Source organism: Manis javanica, chromosome 13 (genome assembly GCF_040802235.1).
Source record: "Manis javanica isolate MJ-LG chromosome 13, MJ_LKY, whole genome shotgun sequence".
NCBI classification, from domain to species: Eukaryota; Metazoa; Chordata; class Mammalia; order Pholidota; family Manidae; genus Manis; species Manis javanica.
Window position 1 is genome coordinate 28759612 of NC_133168.1, and position 15406 is coordinate 28775017.

Genomic DNA, 15406 nt, shown 5'->3' on the forward strand with positions numbered 1-15406 from the left:
AGCCTACTTAATTGAATTAAACAGAATAGCACATTTAACACAAATAAAATGTAAAAATTTGCCCTTATCTCTAAGACATCCTTTTAACGCTGTACAAACTTTTAGCTTTTTTTCCTTTGTGGTATTGCCCTTTAGTTATAATATTTCTTAAGAATTCAAGTAGTTTAGTAGAGAGTTGATGTAGAAATCTATAACCTCCTTAATTTTAATAAAATTCAACAAACATAGTTATGAATTACCTTATACAAGTAAGGCCTTTGACCAGGAGACACAGGGTGAGAGAAGGAAAAGACATCATTTTTCTCTCTAATAAGTTTAAAATTAATAGGGGATCATACATTTATCCACTTATATATACTTTTTGGAGGGCATATTATTCTGGTGGTGATCTTTAAAAAGGGCAGGACCAGAGGTGAGATCTGAGATTGATCTCAGAGGGAAGGCGAGAATTCAGCCGACAGAAAGGAACTAGAGCAGGGGAAGTGCTGACACAAAGGAGTTCTGGCTGGCAGGGCGCGTTCTTAGAAGATTCGGGGGGAGCAGTGGAAAGGAAGCTAGAGAAAGGAACCACGCCTCTGAGAAAACACATTAAAGATAAAGATAAAGAAAACATCTGGTTCCTGCTGCATCACTGACCAGCCATAGGACTTTGAGAAAGCCACAGCCTTCTAAGCATCAGCTCCCTGCTTGACCTTCTCATTACTAACCTCACAGGGTTATTTGTCAAGAGATAAAAATAAGATATGTGAGAGTCTTTTGTCCATAAATTACAATAAATTAATCTAAGGGCCATTATTACTGTATTATATAGGGTATCACTCAGCTTATGAAATGTGGATCTCACAGTAATGGTAGTATAAATATATAATGTAAATATGAATAAATAGCATAAATATAAATAATAGTGAATATTTATCAAACACTAGCCAGTCACTGTACTAAACATATCATAAACATGACTATATCTAAGGTTCACAACAAAGCCTTGATAGATGGGTAACATTCCTATTTTATAGATGAGGAAAATGACTGATGAAATATAAATGTGCATTGTAAGCTTACTATACATTTTTAGTAAGGTGTCTACAGAGCATTACAGGACCAGGATTGCTCAATAAACTCTTAAGGAATTTCCATCAAAACTGAAGAATGTCTCTGACCAGAGCTGCTGATTCCACCCCTGAAAAAATCAACTGACCCAAGACAGTCAAGTTCTCCAAGATGGTATCTGATGAAGTACCTTCTGACCTAGCCCACATGCAAGTGCATGCATAAGGGAGAAAGTAAGCCCATTGAGAAAAGAAAGTCTCACATACGATTCTCTTGCCAGTCACTACTGTGTTCACCTCTCATTTGATTTTATAACTTAATAATTCTAAATAAAGCTGTTCTACTTCCATGTGATATTCACCATTGCTGCAGGCAAAATTTTGCATGAAATGCTTGTCACTCTCTTCTCCGGGATAACAGGGAGTCTTATTCCAATAACGTTCTGCTTGTACACGCTGTACAGAAACTCTCTGAGTTTTGGGATGAAGCAGGAGCAATAGTAATGGTTCCAAAACTCTCGCGATATCATGTCTTTGTAGGACTTGGTTCAGCCAGGCTTGTCCCATAGAGCTAGTAGAACCATCGAGACTGTTAAGGCTATCTAACATGATGAACAGTGACCTACAGTAAACACCAATAATCAAGACAAAGAAAAAAAACCTGCTTTAGTTGTAACACTCCAGATTTTCTAAAATTAACTATTATAAGGTGTGTTTCTTATTTTGAATTAACTATTTTAAATTAATCACACTGTCAGGGTAAACATTTGATCACAGCATTTTAATAATCTTAATCCTTAGTCTCAGTAGATTCAATGAGAAAGGAGAAAATAGTATTTTCTCTTTTCTTATTAAACTTATTGTTTGAAATTTCACAAGCATACATTACTTTTGTATGATGAATACTAAATAGAAAAAAACTTAGATTACTAGTCTTGTTTTAGCAACATACTCCCATTCATATCACCAACTACTGATCCTCCTGCTTGTCAATACTACTTCCTGCCAGCCTGTCCTGCTCCGCTCCCATTCTCTTTAAGAAGTCAAGCTATGTGCTTAATTCAAGGAAAGACCTTTTGTGAAAGGCATGGAGGTGTGTTTTGGAATTAAATAATCCAAGATGCAAATCTGGGCCATCATCTACTTTATTTGTGGTTTGGGGCAGGTCACTTCATTTCTCTAGGCCTTCATTGTCTCACTTGTATGATGAGGAAAGTGATGATCAAATAAGAGATGGTATTTGTAAAGAACCTAAGGCCAAGGCTAGTTCATTGTAGGGGCACAACCGGGGTACAATAGTTCATTGTAGTGGTTCAGTCTCCTATTAAACCATTTAAAAATGGCGATGCTATTGAAAAGGACCCTTGAAATAACGTCCAGTAGAGCACACATCCTGAGTTAGGTTTTAAGTATAATTAGACTTGTGGCCACCTCTATGAGACCTGCTGGTGGGACTGCTGTTATGCTAATATGTGAAACTACTTATAAATGGCATCTCCTTGGAAGTTAATGCAAATCTCATTTGGGGCCTGAATCATCTAAGTAGTCTAGACAAACAGCAAAACCACTCTCAGGCAGCTAGCTATAGGTTCTTTGAATCCACCAAAGGGGTTTGTTAGTATCTGAGCTGTAGACTTTGTAAGTCTAGTTGAGGAAGAAGATTGAGAAAAAATTGCTAGAGAACAGTTATACAATCTATTGCTCATATGAAATTTCACTGAATGTGAATATAACTCAAGAAGGTTGTATCTACTGCTGTATCCCTGACATCCAGAATGGTGGCTGGCACACAGGTGGTACTTGATGAATAGTCTCATCCAAAGGAAGGAAGGGGTATTCATTGGGTACTCCAGAGCTAGAAAGGAAAAATCTGGCAGTCAAATGAAATGGTACACATTGCTTTAAAAAAATTTGTAAATTCTCTTTATAAAATCTATAAATCGCTGTCTCCATCCCCTGCCAAACTAGCCAGATGATTCAGGAGACATTAAAATCTCTGACTGTGAAATCTGAATACAAAATGTAACCAACCTGTCAAAAGAACGTGCAAGAGATGATGACTTATTTATATGAAGGTCCCTTGTTAGATGCCAAAGAACTGCAAACATGGTATGAGCTTCCATCCTTATTTTCTGAGGAGGAATATGAGAGATTAAATTATTTTATTCCTTGACGATATTAAGTGATTTTAGTAAAATCAAAGTAGTCATTTAAGAGAGTATTATGTTCAATGTCTACAGTATTCCAATATACAATGCAATAAACTTTGTATTTTTCATAGAAATAGAAATGTAGGAAATACTTAAATATATACAGGAATAGTAAACCTAAAGGATCATTTAATGCTACCTTATAATAGAATTACTATTTAGACTAGTCAATTTACCAATAAATCTGTTTACTAGTTATATAACTGAGGGTGGAGACAGCTAATGTACATGTTGTGATATCTTGAGTAGAGGAAGCACTTTCCTCCTCATTTTAATATAAATACTTAGTAATCAAAATTGATTTGATTGTACTATATAATTATCTTTTGCTCCCAGAAATTAAATATTAATCCAGAGGAATTTATCATTATTTATAAAGCTGGTTTATAAGATTAAATTTAAAAAACTTAAACACCTAAAAAAGACATTTCTGTAAGAAAAATATATCACTTTGGGGATTATTTGGAAAAGATTAAGTATTAAGATAACAATGGGTAGAACAATGTAAAAATTAGTTATTTAGAAAGATGAGCATTTCATATAGATAATGAACATATATTATTAACCAAATGGAAATTATCAAAATTTTTATAGTCTTCCTCTAGCATTTGTGGAATCCTTCAAGTAAAAGCCTCCATATATCAGGGATTGCAACTGTCTAAATTGCTTATGATAGGTTAGAGGAGTGCTTGTTTTTTCTATGGGCCTAATAGATGTTTTTCCTCTGAAACCTGTGTTTGTACGTCAACCAATACAAAAATGTAAAGAAAAAAAAGGAAGCATTAAAGGTATTTTAATTTTTTTCTTGGATGTACAAATTCAGAATTTAGTATTTCTTTAAAAATGAAATGTTATGCAAGTATACAGGTATATAATTTGTCCTAGATTTATACTTAATGTAAAACAAATTGTTAAATTAAATGGCTTTATTTAAAATTTTATTTCTGAAGTATTTTGAACCAATGTGTTGAAGGAGAAACAGAATTTTAACATTTTTCTAAGAATAAAATTTTCATTCTTCTCATTTACTCCTTTATTTGCTGCTTCTTTACACCCCCATGCTTCATTTACTCAAAGCCTTTTTAAGTGACCAATTCAAACTCAATATTTAGAGTTTTTTAGAATTAGGGAAATCCATTTCTAAAAGCTGTTTAATAAAATCTTGTTTATATTACAAAACAGGCACAGGAGACCACAAATTTCATTAAGTTGCCCTAAAGAGGTCAATCAGAATGATTGTTCCAGCTTCTCCTCATGTCCATTTGTAACTCAGCTATCTTTACTCTGACTGACTTGTATATCCCTTTGTATATATTAAGATACAAAATCCTTATTTTAGATATTTATTATAATGCAAATAATATAATCTCACATATTAGCATTCTATAGCTCATAAAATTAACTTAATATACATCATTTAATTTCACATACAGAATCTATCAGTTTCAAAACTGAGGCCACTGATACCTCTTCCCATGAACTAAGAACCTGGACCAGTAACAACCTTAATCATTACTACCCACAGCTGATGACCTAAACCAAGAAATAAACCCAGTATTTGATTTTGGGTTACATCATTTTCATATTACTGACACTTTTGTAAAGAATTTTCCTCTAAAAAATGAGAACATCTTTATCTTAAAGAGACCAAGATTCCTCTGAATGAAGTTACATTACCTCATATTCATATGTTAACTGTAATAATTTCCCTAGAGTTTCCTTAATTTACCCTTTGGTATAATGAGAGTGGGGAGTGGGGAGGGTAGACACAGAATGAGAAGAGAAAAGGTTACCTTATCTTTATGGGTCAGCTGCTGACTTATAACATCCTCACAGATGCTAGAAGAAGGGACCAAGTTATGTAATTGATAAAACAATTCCACACTCTTCTGGTGGTGCTGAGGTGTCCCATCTCCCAGCTGGTCCCACAGCGTTAAAGCTAAATGCTACAGAAAAAGATGTAAAAGTGACAAGGTTATAAAACATAAATAAAAACAAACATTTCCTATTACGTACAAGCAAGCCTCTGACTGCTAGACCTGAAGGTCTTTAATACTCATTATGCCACTGGGATGAGATTTAAACAGGCAGCTCTCCATCTGCCCACTTACAGGTCATCCAGGCCTTTATAACCTCTTATGACAGTCCTCTGATATTTTAGACATCAGAGATGTATGTACTTTCTGCAGGGCTCAGATAAGATCCCTTTTGACTATTTTAGTGACATTCAATAAAGTGATGCTAAAATACATTATTCTTAAGAGGATACAAATGCCACATTGAATGCAATTTAATATTTATGGTTATAGGTTGCAAAATGAAATATAATTCATACTCCAAATATCCAAACTAAACACATATAAAATAGGTCATATGTATTTCAGAGCTACATGTGTTAACACAGCAGTTGATGATGTATGAGAGCATCAGTAAAAATTCAACAGTCTTCAGGGTACCACCATAACATCATAGAAAACAACTCAAAACTAGCAGAAGGAACTATCTAGAGGGGCACAATGACTTGAAATCAGATTTTAAAATTTTAATTTTTTTATATATGAAGAATCAACCTGCTTAAGATGCAATACGGGGGGCGGGGCCAAGATGGCAGCGTGAGAAGGACAGTGGGAATCTCCTCCCAAAAACATATATTTTTGAAAATACAACAAATATAACTATCCCTAAAAGAGAGACCAGAAGATACAGGACAACAGCCAGACAACATCCACACCCATGAGAACCCAGCACCTCGCGAAGGGGGTAAGATACAAGCTGTGGCCCAGCAGGACCCAAAGGACCCTCACTGCAGCTGCCGGTGGGAGGAGTCAGAGCGGGGAGGGAGAGGGAGCACAGGAGTGCTAAATAGCCAATCTTAGCGATCCACACTACAGCAGAGACACAGTGCATGGGGTGCTGGATACTAGGGAAACAGGACAATAAGACCAGTGAGTGGGTCCCCGCAGCCAGTGCTCCTGGACACAGAAAAGCAAGTGCTTTTTGAAAGTCATAAAGGGACAGGGACCCCACAGCTGGATGGAAGCATCCCGGGACACTTAGCCCAGAAGCTGGGAAGCCTGGGGAACTCCAGGAGCCCTGACCCCCTGGGCAGCAGCTCTGAGACCCCACACGGCGACAAACAGCCCCCCATCCGTTCCCCCTCTGGCTTGGCCCTGACATAGCAGAGCAGCAGCCTGACGCTGGCTATGCCCACAGCAAGGGAGCTTCCTCCGTAGCGGCCAGGCAAGAAACAGACACCCAGTCTATGCGCAATTGCCCAACACAAGCTGCTAGGGGTCATCATTGTCCCAGTAAAGAGAGGCCAAGAGCAAGTGGAAAGGGTCTTGTATCTCCCAGCTGACAGACGAGTCAACAGCATACCACTGCATCTATCAACATTAAAAGGCAAAAAAATTTGATCCAGACCAGGCTAACCCATACATCTTCCACATCCTCTCCTAAGAAGGAATCTGGGGAGATAGATTTAACCAATCTCTCTGAAAAGGGATTCAAAACAAAAGTCATAACCATGCTGATGGACTTGCAGAGAAATATGCAAGAACTAAGGAGGGAGAATACAGAAATAAAACAATCTCTGGAAAGACTTTAAAGGAGAATGGACAAGATGCAAGAGACCATTAATGGACTAGAAATCAGACAACAGGAATACAGAGATGCTGAGGCAGAGAGAGATAAAAGGATCTCCAGGAATGAAAGAATATTAAGAGAACAGTGTGACTAATTCAAATACAACAGTATTTGCCTTATAGGGGTACCAGAAGAAGAGAGAGAAAAAGGGATAGAAAGTGTCTTTAAAGAAATAATGGCTGAAAACTTCCCCAAGCTGGGGAAGGAAATGGTCTCTCAGACCATGGAAGTCCACAGATCTCCCAACACAAGGGACCCAAGGAGGACAACACCAAGACACATAATAATTAAAATGGCAAGGATCAAGGACAAGGACAGACTATTAAAGGCATCCAGAGAGAGAAAAAAGGTCCCCTACAAAAAAAACCCATCAGGCTATCATCAGACTTCTCAACAGAACCCTTACAGGCCAGAAGAGAATGGCATGATATATTTAATGCAATGAAACAGAAGGGCCTTGAACCAAGAATACCGTACCCAGCATGATTATCATGTAAATATGAAGGATGGATTAAACAATTCCCAGACAAGCAAAAGTTGAGGGAATTTGCCTCCCACAAACCACCTCTACAGGGTATGTTAGAGGGAATGCTCTAGATGGGAAGACTCCTAAAAAGAGCACAGAACAAAACACCCAACATATGAAGAATGGAGGAGGAGGAATAAGAAGGGACAGAAATAAAGAATCATCAGACAGTATTTATAATAGCTCAATAAGCGAGTTAAGTTAGACAGTAAGATAGTAAAGAAGCTAACCTTGAACTTTTGATAACCAAAAACTTAAAGCCTACAATGGCAATAAGTACATATCTTGCAATAATCACCCTAAATGTAAATGGACTGAATGCACCAATCAAAAGACACAGAGTAATAGAATGGATAAAAAAGCAAGACCCATCTGTATGCTGCTTACAAGAGACTCACCTTAAACCCAAAGACATGCACAGATTAAAGTCAAGGGATGGAAAAAGATATTTCATGCAAACAACAGGGAGAAAATAGCAGGTGTTGCAATACTAGTATCAGACAAAATAGACTTCAAAACAAAGAAAGTAACAAGAGATAAAGAAGGACATTACATAATGATAAAGACATGCACAGATTAAAGTCAAGGGATGGAAAAAGATATTTCATGCAAACAACAGGGAGAAGAAAGCAGGGGTTGTAGTACTAATATCAGACAAAATAGACCTCAAAACAAAGAGAGTAACGAGATAAAGAAGGACACTACATAATGATAAAGGGCTCAGTCCAACAAGAGGATATAACCATTCTAAATATATATATGCACCCAACACAGGAGCACCAGCATATGTGAAACAAATACTAACAGAACTAAAGAGGGAAATAGACTGCAATGCATTCATTTTAGGAGACTCCAACACACCACTCACTCCAAATGGCAGATGCACCAGACAGAAAATAAGTAAGGACACAGAGGCACTGAACAACACAGTAGAACAGATGGACCTAACAGACATCAATAGAACCCAACACCCAAAAGGAGCAGGATACACAGTCTTCTCAAGTGCACATGGAACATTCTCCAGAATAGACCACATACAAGGCCACAAAAAAGCCTCAGTAAATGCCAAAAGATTGAAATCCTACCAACCAACTTTTCAGACCACAAAGGTATAAAACTAGAAATAAATTGTACAAAGAAAGCAAAAAGGCTCACAAACACATGGAGGCTTAACAACATGCTCCTAAATTATCAATGGATCAATGACCAAATTAAAATGGAGATCCAGCAATATATGGAAACAAATGACAATAAAAACACAAAGCCCCAACTTCTGTGGGACGCAGCGAAAGCAGTCTTAAGAGGAGAGTATACAGCAATCCATGCATATTTAAAAAAAGGAAGAACAATCCCAAATAAATAGTCTAATGTCACAATTATCGAAATTGGAAAAAGAAGAACAAATGAGACCTAAGGTCAGCAGAAGGAGGGACATAGTAAAGATCAGAGAAGAAATAAATAAAATTGAGAAGAATAAAACAATAGAAAAAATCAATGTAAACAAGAGCTGGTTCTTCGAGAGAATAAACAAAATAGATAAACCTATAGTCAGACTTATTAAGAGAAAAAGAGAAACAATACACATAAACAGAATCAGAAACGAGAAAAGCAAAATCACGACGGACCCCACAGAAACACAAAGAATTATTAGAGAATACTATGAAAACCTATATGCTAACAAGCTGGAAAACCTAGGAGAAATGGACAACTTCCTAGAAAAATACAACCTTCCAAGACTGATCCAGAAAGAAACAGAAAATCTAAACAGACCAATTACCAGCAACGAAATTGAAGCGGTAATCAAAAAACTACCAAAGAACAAAACCCCTGGGACAGATGGACTTACCTCGGAATTTTATCAGGCATACAGAGAAGACATAATACCCATTCTCCTTAAAGTTTTCCAAAAAATAGAAGAGGAGGGAATACTCCCAAACTCATTCTATGAAGCCAATATCACCCTAATACAACATAGATGCAAAAATACTCCACAAAATATTAGCAAACTGAATTCAAAAATACATCAAAAGGGAAGGCGGAGCCAAGATGGCGGCGTGAGTAGAGCAGTGGAAATCTCCTCCCAAAAACACATAGAGCTATGAAAATATAACAAAGAAAAATCTTCCTAAAATAGAGACCACAGGACACAAGACAACATCCAGACCACATCCACACCTGCAAGAACCCAGTGCCTTGCGAAGGGGGTAAGATACAAGCCCCGGCCCGGCGGGACCCAAGCGCCCCTCCCCCCGGCTCCCGGCGGCTGGAAAGAAACCGGAGCGGTTTTTTTTTTTTTTTTTGGCGAGTGCTTTTTGGAAGCCTTAAAGGGACAGCGACGACGTTGCAAGGGAGGCAGGGTGGCGGGACCGGTGAGCGGGTGCCTGGGACCAGCACTTGAGGACGGAGGAAATCGTGCATTTTTCCCCTTTTTTTTTTCCCGTTTTTGGCGAGTGCTTTTTGGAAGCCTTAAAGGGACAGGGACCCCGGTGCTAGGGAGGCAGAGCGGCGGGACTGGTGAGCGGGTGCCTGGGACTGGTGCCTAAGGACAAAGAATATCCTGCATTTTTCCCTGCGGGAAGGTAGGGCGGGTGCCTGAGACCGGAACTTGAGGATGGAGGAAATCGTGCATTTTTCCCCTTTTTTTTCCTCTTTTTGGCAAGTGCTTTTTGGAAGCCTTAAAGGGACAGGGACCCCGGTGCTAGGGAGGCAGGGCGGAGGGACTGGTGAGAGGGTGCCTGGGACCGGCGCCTGAGGACAAACAATATCCCGTGTTTTTCCTGCGGGACCGGTGGGCGGGTGCCTGAGACCGGCACCTGAGGACAAAGGAAATCGCGCATTTTCCCCCTTTTTATTTTCTCTTTTTGGCGAGTGCTTTTTGGAAGCCTTAAAGGGACAGGGACCCTGGTGCTAGGGAGGCAGGGCGGCGGGACTGGTGAGCGGGTGCCTGGGACCGGCGCCTGAGGACAAAGAATATCGTGCGTTTTTCCCTGCGGGACCAGTGGGTGGGTGCTTTTTGGAAGCCTTGAAGGGACAGGGACCCTGGTGCTAGGGAGGCAGGGCAGCAGGACCAGTGAGCGGATGCCTGGGACCGGGGCCTGAGGACAAAAAAAAAAATCAAGTGTTTTTTCCTTTTTTTTTTTTTTTTTTCTGATCCCTCTCTCATTGTTGCTGTTGTTGTTTTGGTTTCGAGAGTGCTTTTTGGAAGTCTTAAAGGGGCAGGACAGGTCACTTAGACCAGAGGTAGGGAATCTGGGGATCTCTGGGCACTCTAACCCCCTGGGCAGCAGGGAGCACAGAGGCCCTTTACGGAGATAAATAGCCTCCCAGCCACTCCCCCTCCAACGGGGCTCCACCATTTTGGAGGAGCAGCCCCAGCCAGGCCATGCCCACAGCAACAGCGGAGACAAACCCCATAGCAACCGGGCAGGAAGCAGAAGCCCTATCTGCACACAGCTGCCCAGCACAAGCCACTAGAGGTCGCTATTCTCCCAGGAGAGGAAGGCCACAAACCAACAAGAAGGGAAGCTCTTCCAGCAGTCACTTGTACCAGCTCTGCACACTATCTCTATCACCATGAAAAGACAAAACTACAGGCAGACAAAGATCACAGAGACAACACCTGATAAGGACACAGACCTAATCAGTTCTCCTGAAAAAGAATTCAAAATAAAAATCATGAACATGCTGACAGAGATGCAGAGAAAAATGCAAGAGCAATGGGATGAGACACAGAGAAAAATGCAAGAGCAGTGGGATGAAGTCCGGAGGGAGATCACAGATGTCAGGAAGGAGATCACAGAAGTGAAACAATCCCTGGAAGGATTTATAAGCAGAATGGATAAGATGCAAGAGGCCATTGAAGGAATAGAGGCCAGAGAAGAGGAATGTATAGAAGCTGACATAGAGAGAGATAAAAGGATCTCCAGGAATAAAACAACACTAAGAGAACTATGTGACCAAACGAAAAGGAATAATATTCATATTATAGGGATACAAGAAGAAGAAGAAAGAGGAAAACGGATGGAAAGTCTCTGTGAAGAAATAATTGCTGAAAACTTCCCCAAACTGGGGGAGGAAATAATCGAACAGACCATGGAATTACACAGAACCCCCAACAGAAAGGATCCAAGGAGAACAACACCAAGACACATAGTAATTAAAATGGCAAGGATCAAGGACAAGAAAAGAGTTTTAAAGGCAGCTAGAAAGAAAAAGGTCACCTATAAAGGAAAACCCATCAGGCTAACATCAGATTTCTCGACAGAAACCCTACAGGCCAGAAGAGAATGGCATGATATACTTAAAGCAATGAAACAGAAGGGCCTTGAACCAAGGATACTGTATCCAGCACGACTATCATTTAAATATGATGGTGGGATTAAACAATTTCCAGACAAGCAAAAGCTGAGGGAATTTGCTTCCCAAAAACCACTTCTACAGGGCATCCTACAGGGACTGCTCTAAATGGGAGCACCCCTAAAAAGAGCACAGAACAAAACACACAACATATGAAGAATGGAGGAGGAGGAATAAGAAGGGAGAGAAGAAAAGAATCTCCAGACAGTGTATAGAACAGCTCAATAAGTGAGCTAAGTTAGGCAGTAAGATACTAAAGAGCTAACCTTTGGTAACCACGAATCTAAAGCCTGCAATGGCAATAAGTACATATCTCTCAATAGTCACCCTAAATGTAAATGGACTTAATGCACCAATCAAAAGACACAGAGTAATAGAATGGATAAAAAAGCAAGACCCATCTACATGCTGCTTACAAGAAACTCACCTTAAACCCAAAGATAAGCATAGACTAAAAGTCAAGGGATGGAAAAACATACTTCAGGCAAACAACAGTGAGAAGAAAGCAGGGGTTGCAGTACTAATATCAGACAAAATAGACTTCAAAACAAAGAAAGTAACAAGAGATAAAGAAGGATACTACATAATGATAAAGGGCTCCATCCAACAAGAGGATATAACCATTCTAAATATGTATGTACCCAACACAGGAGCACCAGCATATGTGAAACAAATACTAACAGAACTAAAGAGGGAAATAGACTGCAATGCATTCATTTTAGGAGACTTCAACACACCACTCACCCCAAAGGATAGATCCACCGGGCAGAAAATAAGTAAGGACACAGAGGCACTGAACAACACCCTAGAAAGGATGGACTTAATAGACATCTATAGAACTCTACATCCACAAGCAACAGGATATACCTTCTTCTCAAGTGCACATGGAACATTCTCCACAATAGACCACATACTAGCTCACAAAAAGAGCCTCAGTAAATTCCAAAATATTGAAATTCTACCAAGCAATTTTTCAGACCACAAAGGTATAAAACTAGAAATACATTCTACAAAGAAAACAAAAAGGTTCACAAACACATGGAGGCTTAACAACATGCTACTAAATAATCAATGGATCAATGAACAAATCAAAATAGAGATCAAGGAATATGTAGAAACAAATGACAACAACAACACTAAGCCCCAACTTCTCTGGGACGCAGCGAAAGCAGTCTTAAGAGGAAAGTATATAGGAATCCAGGCACACTTGAAGAAGGAAGAACAATCCCAAATGAATAGTCTAACATCACAATTATCAAAACTGGAAAAAGAAGAACAAATGAGGCCTAAAGTCAGCAGGAGGAGGGACATAATAAAGATCAGAGAAGAAATAAACAAAATTGAGAAGAATAAAACAGTAGCAAAAATCAACGAAACCAAGAGCTGGTTCTTTGAGAAAATAAACAAAATAGATAAGCCTCTAGCCCAACTTATTAAGAGAAAAAGAGAATCAACACAAATCAACATAATCAGAAATGAGAATGGAAAAATCACGACAGACTCCACAGAAATACAAAGAATTATTAAAGACTACTATGAAAACCTATATGCCAACAAGCAGGAAAACCTAGAAGAAATGGACAACTTCCTCGAAAACTACAACCTCCCAAGACTGACCAAGGAAGAAACACAAACGTTAAACAAACCAATTACGAGCAAAGAAATTGAAACGGTAATCAAAAAACTACCCAAGAACAAAACTCCGGGGCCGGACGGATTTACCTCGGAATTTTATCAGACACACAGAGAAGACATAATACCCATTCTCCTTAAAGTGTTCCAAAACACAGAAGAAGAGGGAATACTCCCAAACTCATTCTATGAAGCCAACATCACCCTAATACCAAAACCAGGCAAAGACCCCACCATAAAAGAAAATTACAGACCAATATCGCTGATGAATGTAGATGCAAAAATACTCAATAAAATATTAGCAAACAGAATTCAACAGTATATCAAAAGGATCCTACACCATGACCAAGTGGGATTCATCCCATGCATGCAAGGATGGTACAACATTCGAAAATCCATCAACATCATCCACCACATCAACAAAAAGAAAGACAAAAACCACATGATCATCTCCATAGATGCTGAAAAAGCATTTGACAAAATTCAACATCCATTCATGATAATAACTCTCAGCAAAATGGGAATAGAGGGCAAGTACCTCAACATAATAAAGGCCATATATGATAAACCCACAGCCAGCATTATACTGAACAGCAAGAAGCTGAAAGCATTTCCTCTGAGATCAGGAACCAGACAGGGATGCCCAATCTCCCCACTGTTATTTAACATAGTACTGGAGGTCCTAGCCACGGCAATCAGACAAAAACAAAGAAATACAAGGAATCCAGATTGGTAAAGAAGTTAAACTGTCACTATTTGCAGATGATATGATACTGTACATAAAAAACCCTAAAGACTCCACTCCAAAACTACTAGAACTGATATCGGAATACAGCAAAGTTGCAGGATACAAAATTAACACAAATCTGTAGCTTTCCTATACACTAACAATGAATCAATAGAAAGAGAAATCAGGAAAACAATTCCATTCACCATTGCATCAAAAAGAATAAAATACCGAGGAATAAACCTAACCAAAGAAGTGAAAGACTTATACTCTGAAAACTACAAGTCACTCTTAAGAGAAATTAAAGGGGACACTAATAAATGGAAACTCATCCCATGCTCATGGCTAGGAAGAATTAATATCGTCAAAATGGCCATCCCACCCAAAGCAATATACAGATTTGATGCAATCCCTCTCAAATTACCAGCAACATTCTTCAATGAATTGGAACAAATAATTCAAAAATTCATATGGAAACACCAAAGACCCCGAATAGCCAAAGCAATCCTGAAAAAGAAGAATAAAGTAGAGGGGATCTCACTCCCCAACTTCAAGCTCTACTACAAAGCCATAGTAATCAAGACAATTTGGTACTGGCACAAGAACAGAGCCACAGACCAGTGGAACAGATTAGAGACTCCAGAAATTAACCCAAACATATATGGCCAATCAATATTTGATAAAGGAGCCATGCACATACAATGGCAAAATGACAGTCTCTTCAACAGATAGTGCTGGCAAAACTGGACAGCTACATGTAGGAGAATGAAACTCGACCATTGTCTAACCCCATATACCAAGGTAAACTCAAAATGGATCAAAGACCTAAATGTAAGTCATGAAACCATTAAACTTTTGGAAAAAAACATAGGCAAAAACCTCTTAGACATAAACATGAGTGACCTCTTCTTGAACATATCTCCCCGGGCAAGGAAAACAACAGCAAAAATGAGCAAGTGGGACTACATTAAGCTGAAAAGCTTCTGTACAGCGAAAGACACCATGAATAGAACAAAAAGGAACCCTATAGTATGGGAGAATATATTTGAAAATGACACATCCAATAAAGGCTTGACGTCCAGAATATATAAAGAGCTCACACGCCTCAACAAACAAAAAACAAATAACCCAATTAAAAAATGGGAAGAGGAACTGAACAGACAGTTCTCTAAAAAAGAAATACAGATGGCCAAGAGACACATGAAAAGATGCTCCACATCGCTAATTATCAGAGAAATGCAAATTAAAACTACAATGAGGT

The 15406-nt window shown here is 38.9% G+C and overlaps 1 protein-coding gene across 9 annotated transcripts in view; it reads right to left on the reverse strand.

Annotated features, from left to right (window-relative positions):
• Positions 1–15406, reverse strand: part of DOP1A (DOP1 leucine zipper like protein A) — a 160098-nt gene that overhangs the window by 46054 nt on the left and 98638 nt on the right. For 8 of the 9 annotated variants that reach the window (XR_012124158.1, XM_037004942.2, XM_073219408.1 and 5 more), the window contains 3 exons: positions 5053–5205; positions 3081–3181; positions 1412–1671 (listed from right to left, as the gene is read on the reverse strand). Coding sequence is in view for 8 of the 9 variants with exons in the window: in XM_037004942.2 (XP_036860837.1) it covers positions 1412–1671; positions 3081–3181; positions 5053–5205 (514 nt within the window). In the remaining variant the exon portion in view is untranslated. The remainder of the gene's footprint in view (positions 1–1411; positions 1672–3080; positions 3182–5052; positions 5206–15406) is intronic. The other variant, XM_073219410.1, reaches the window with a different exon arrangement.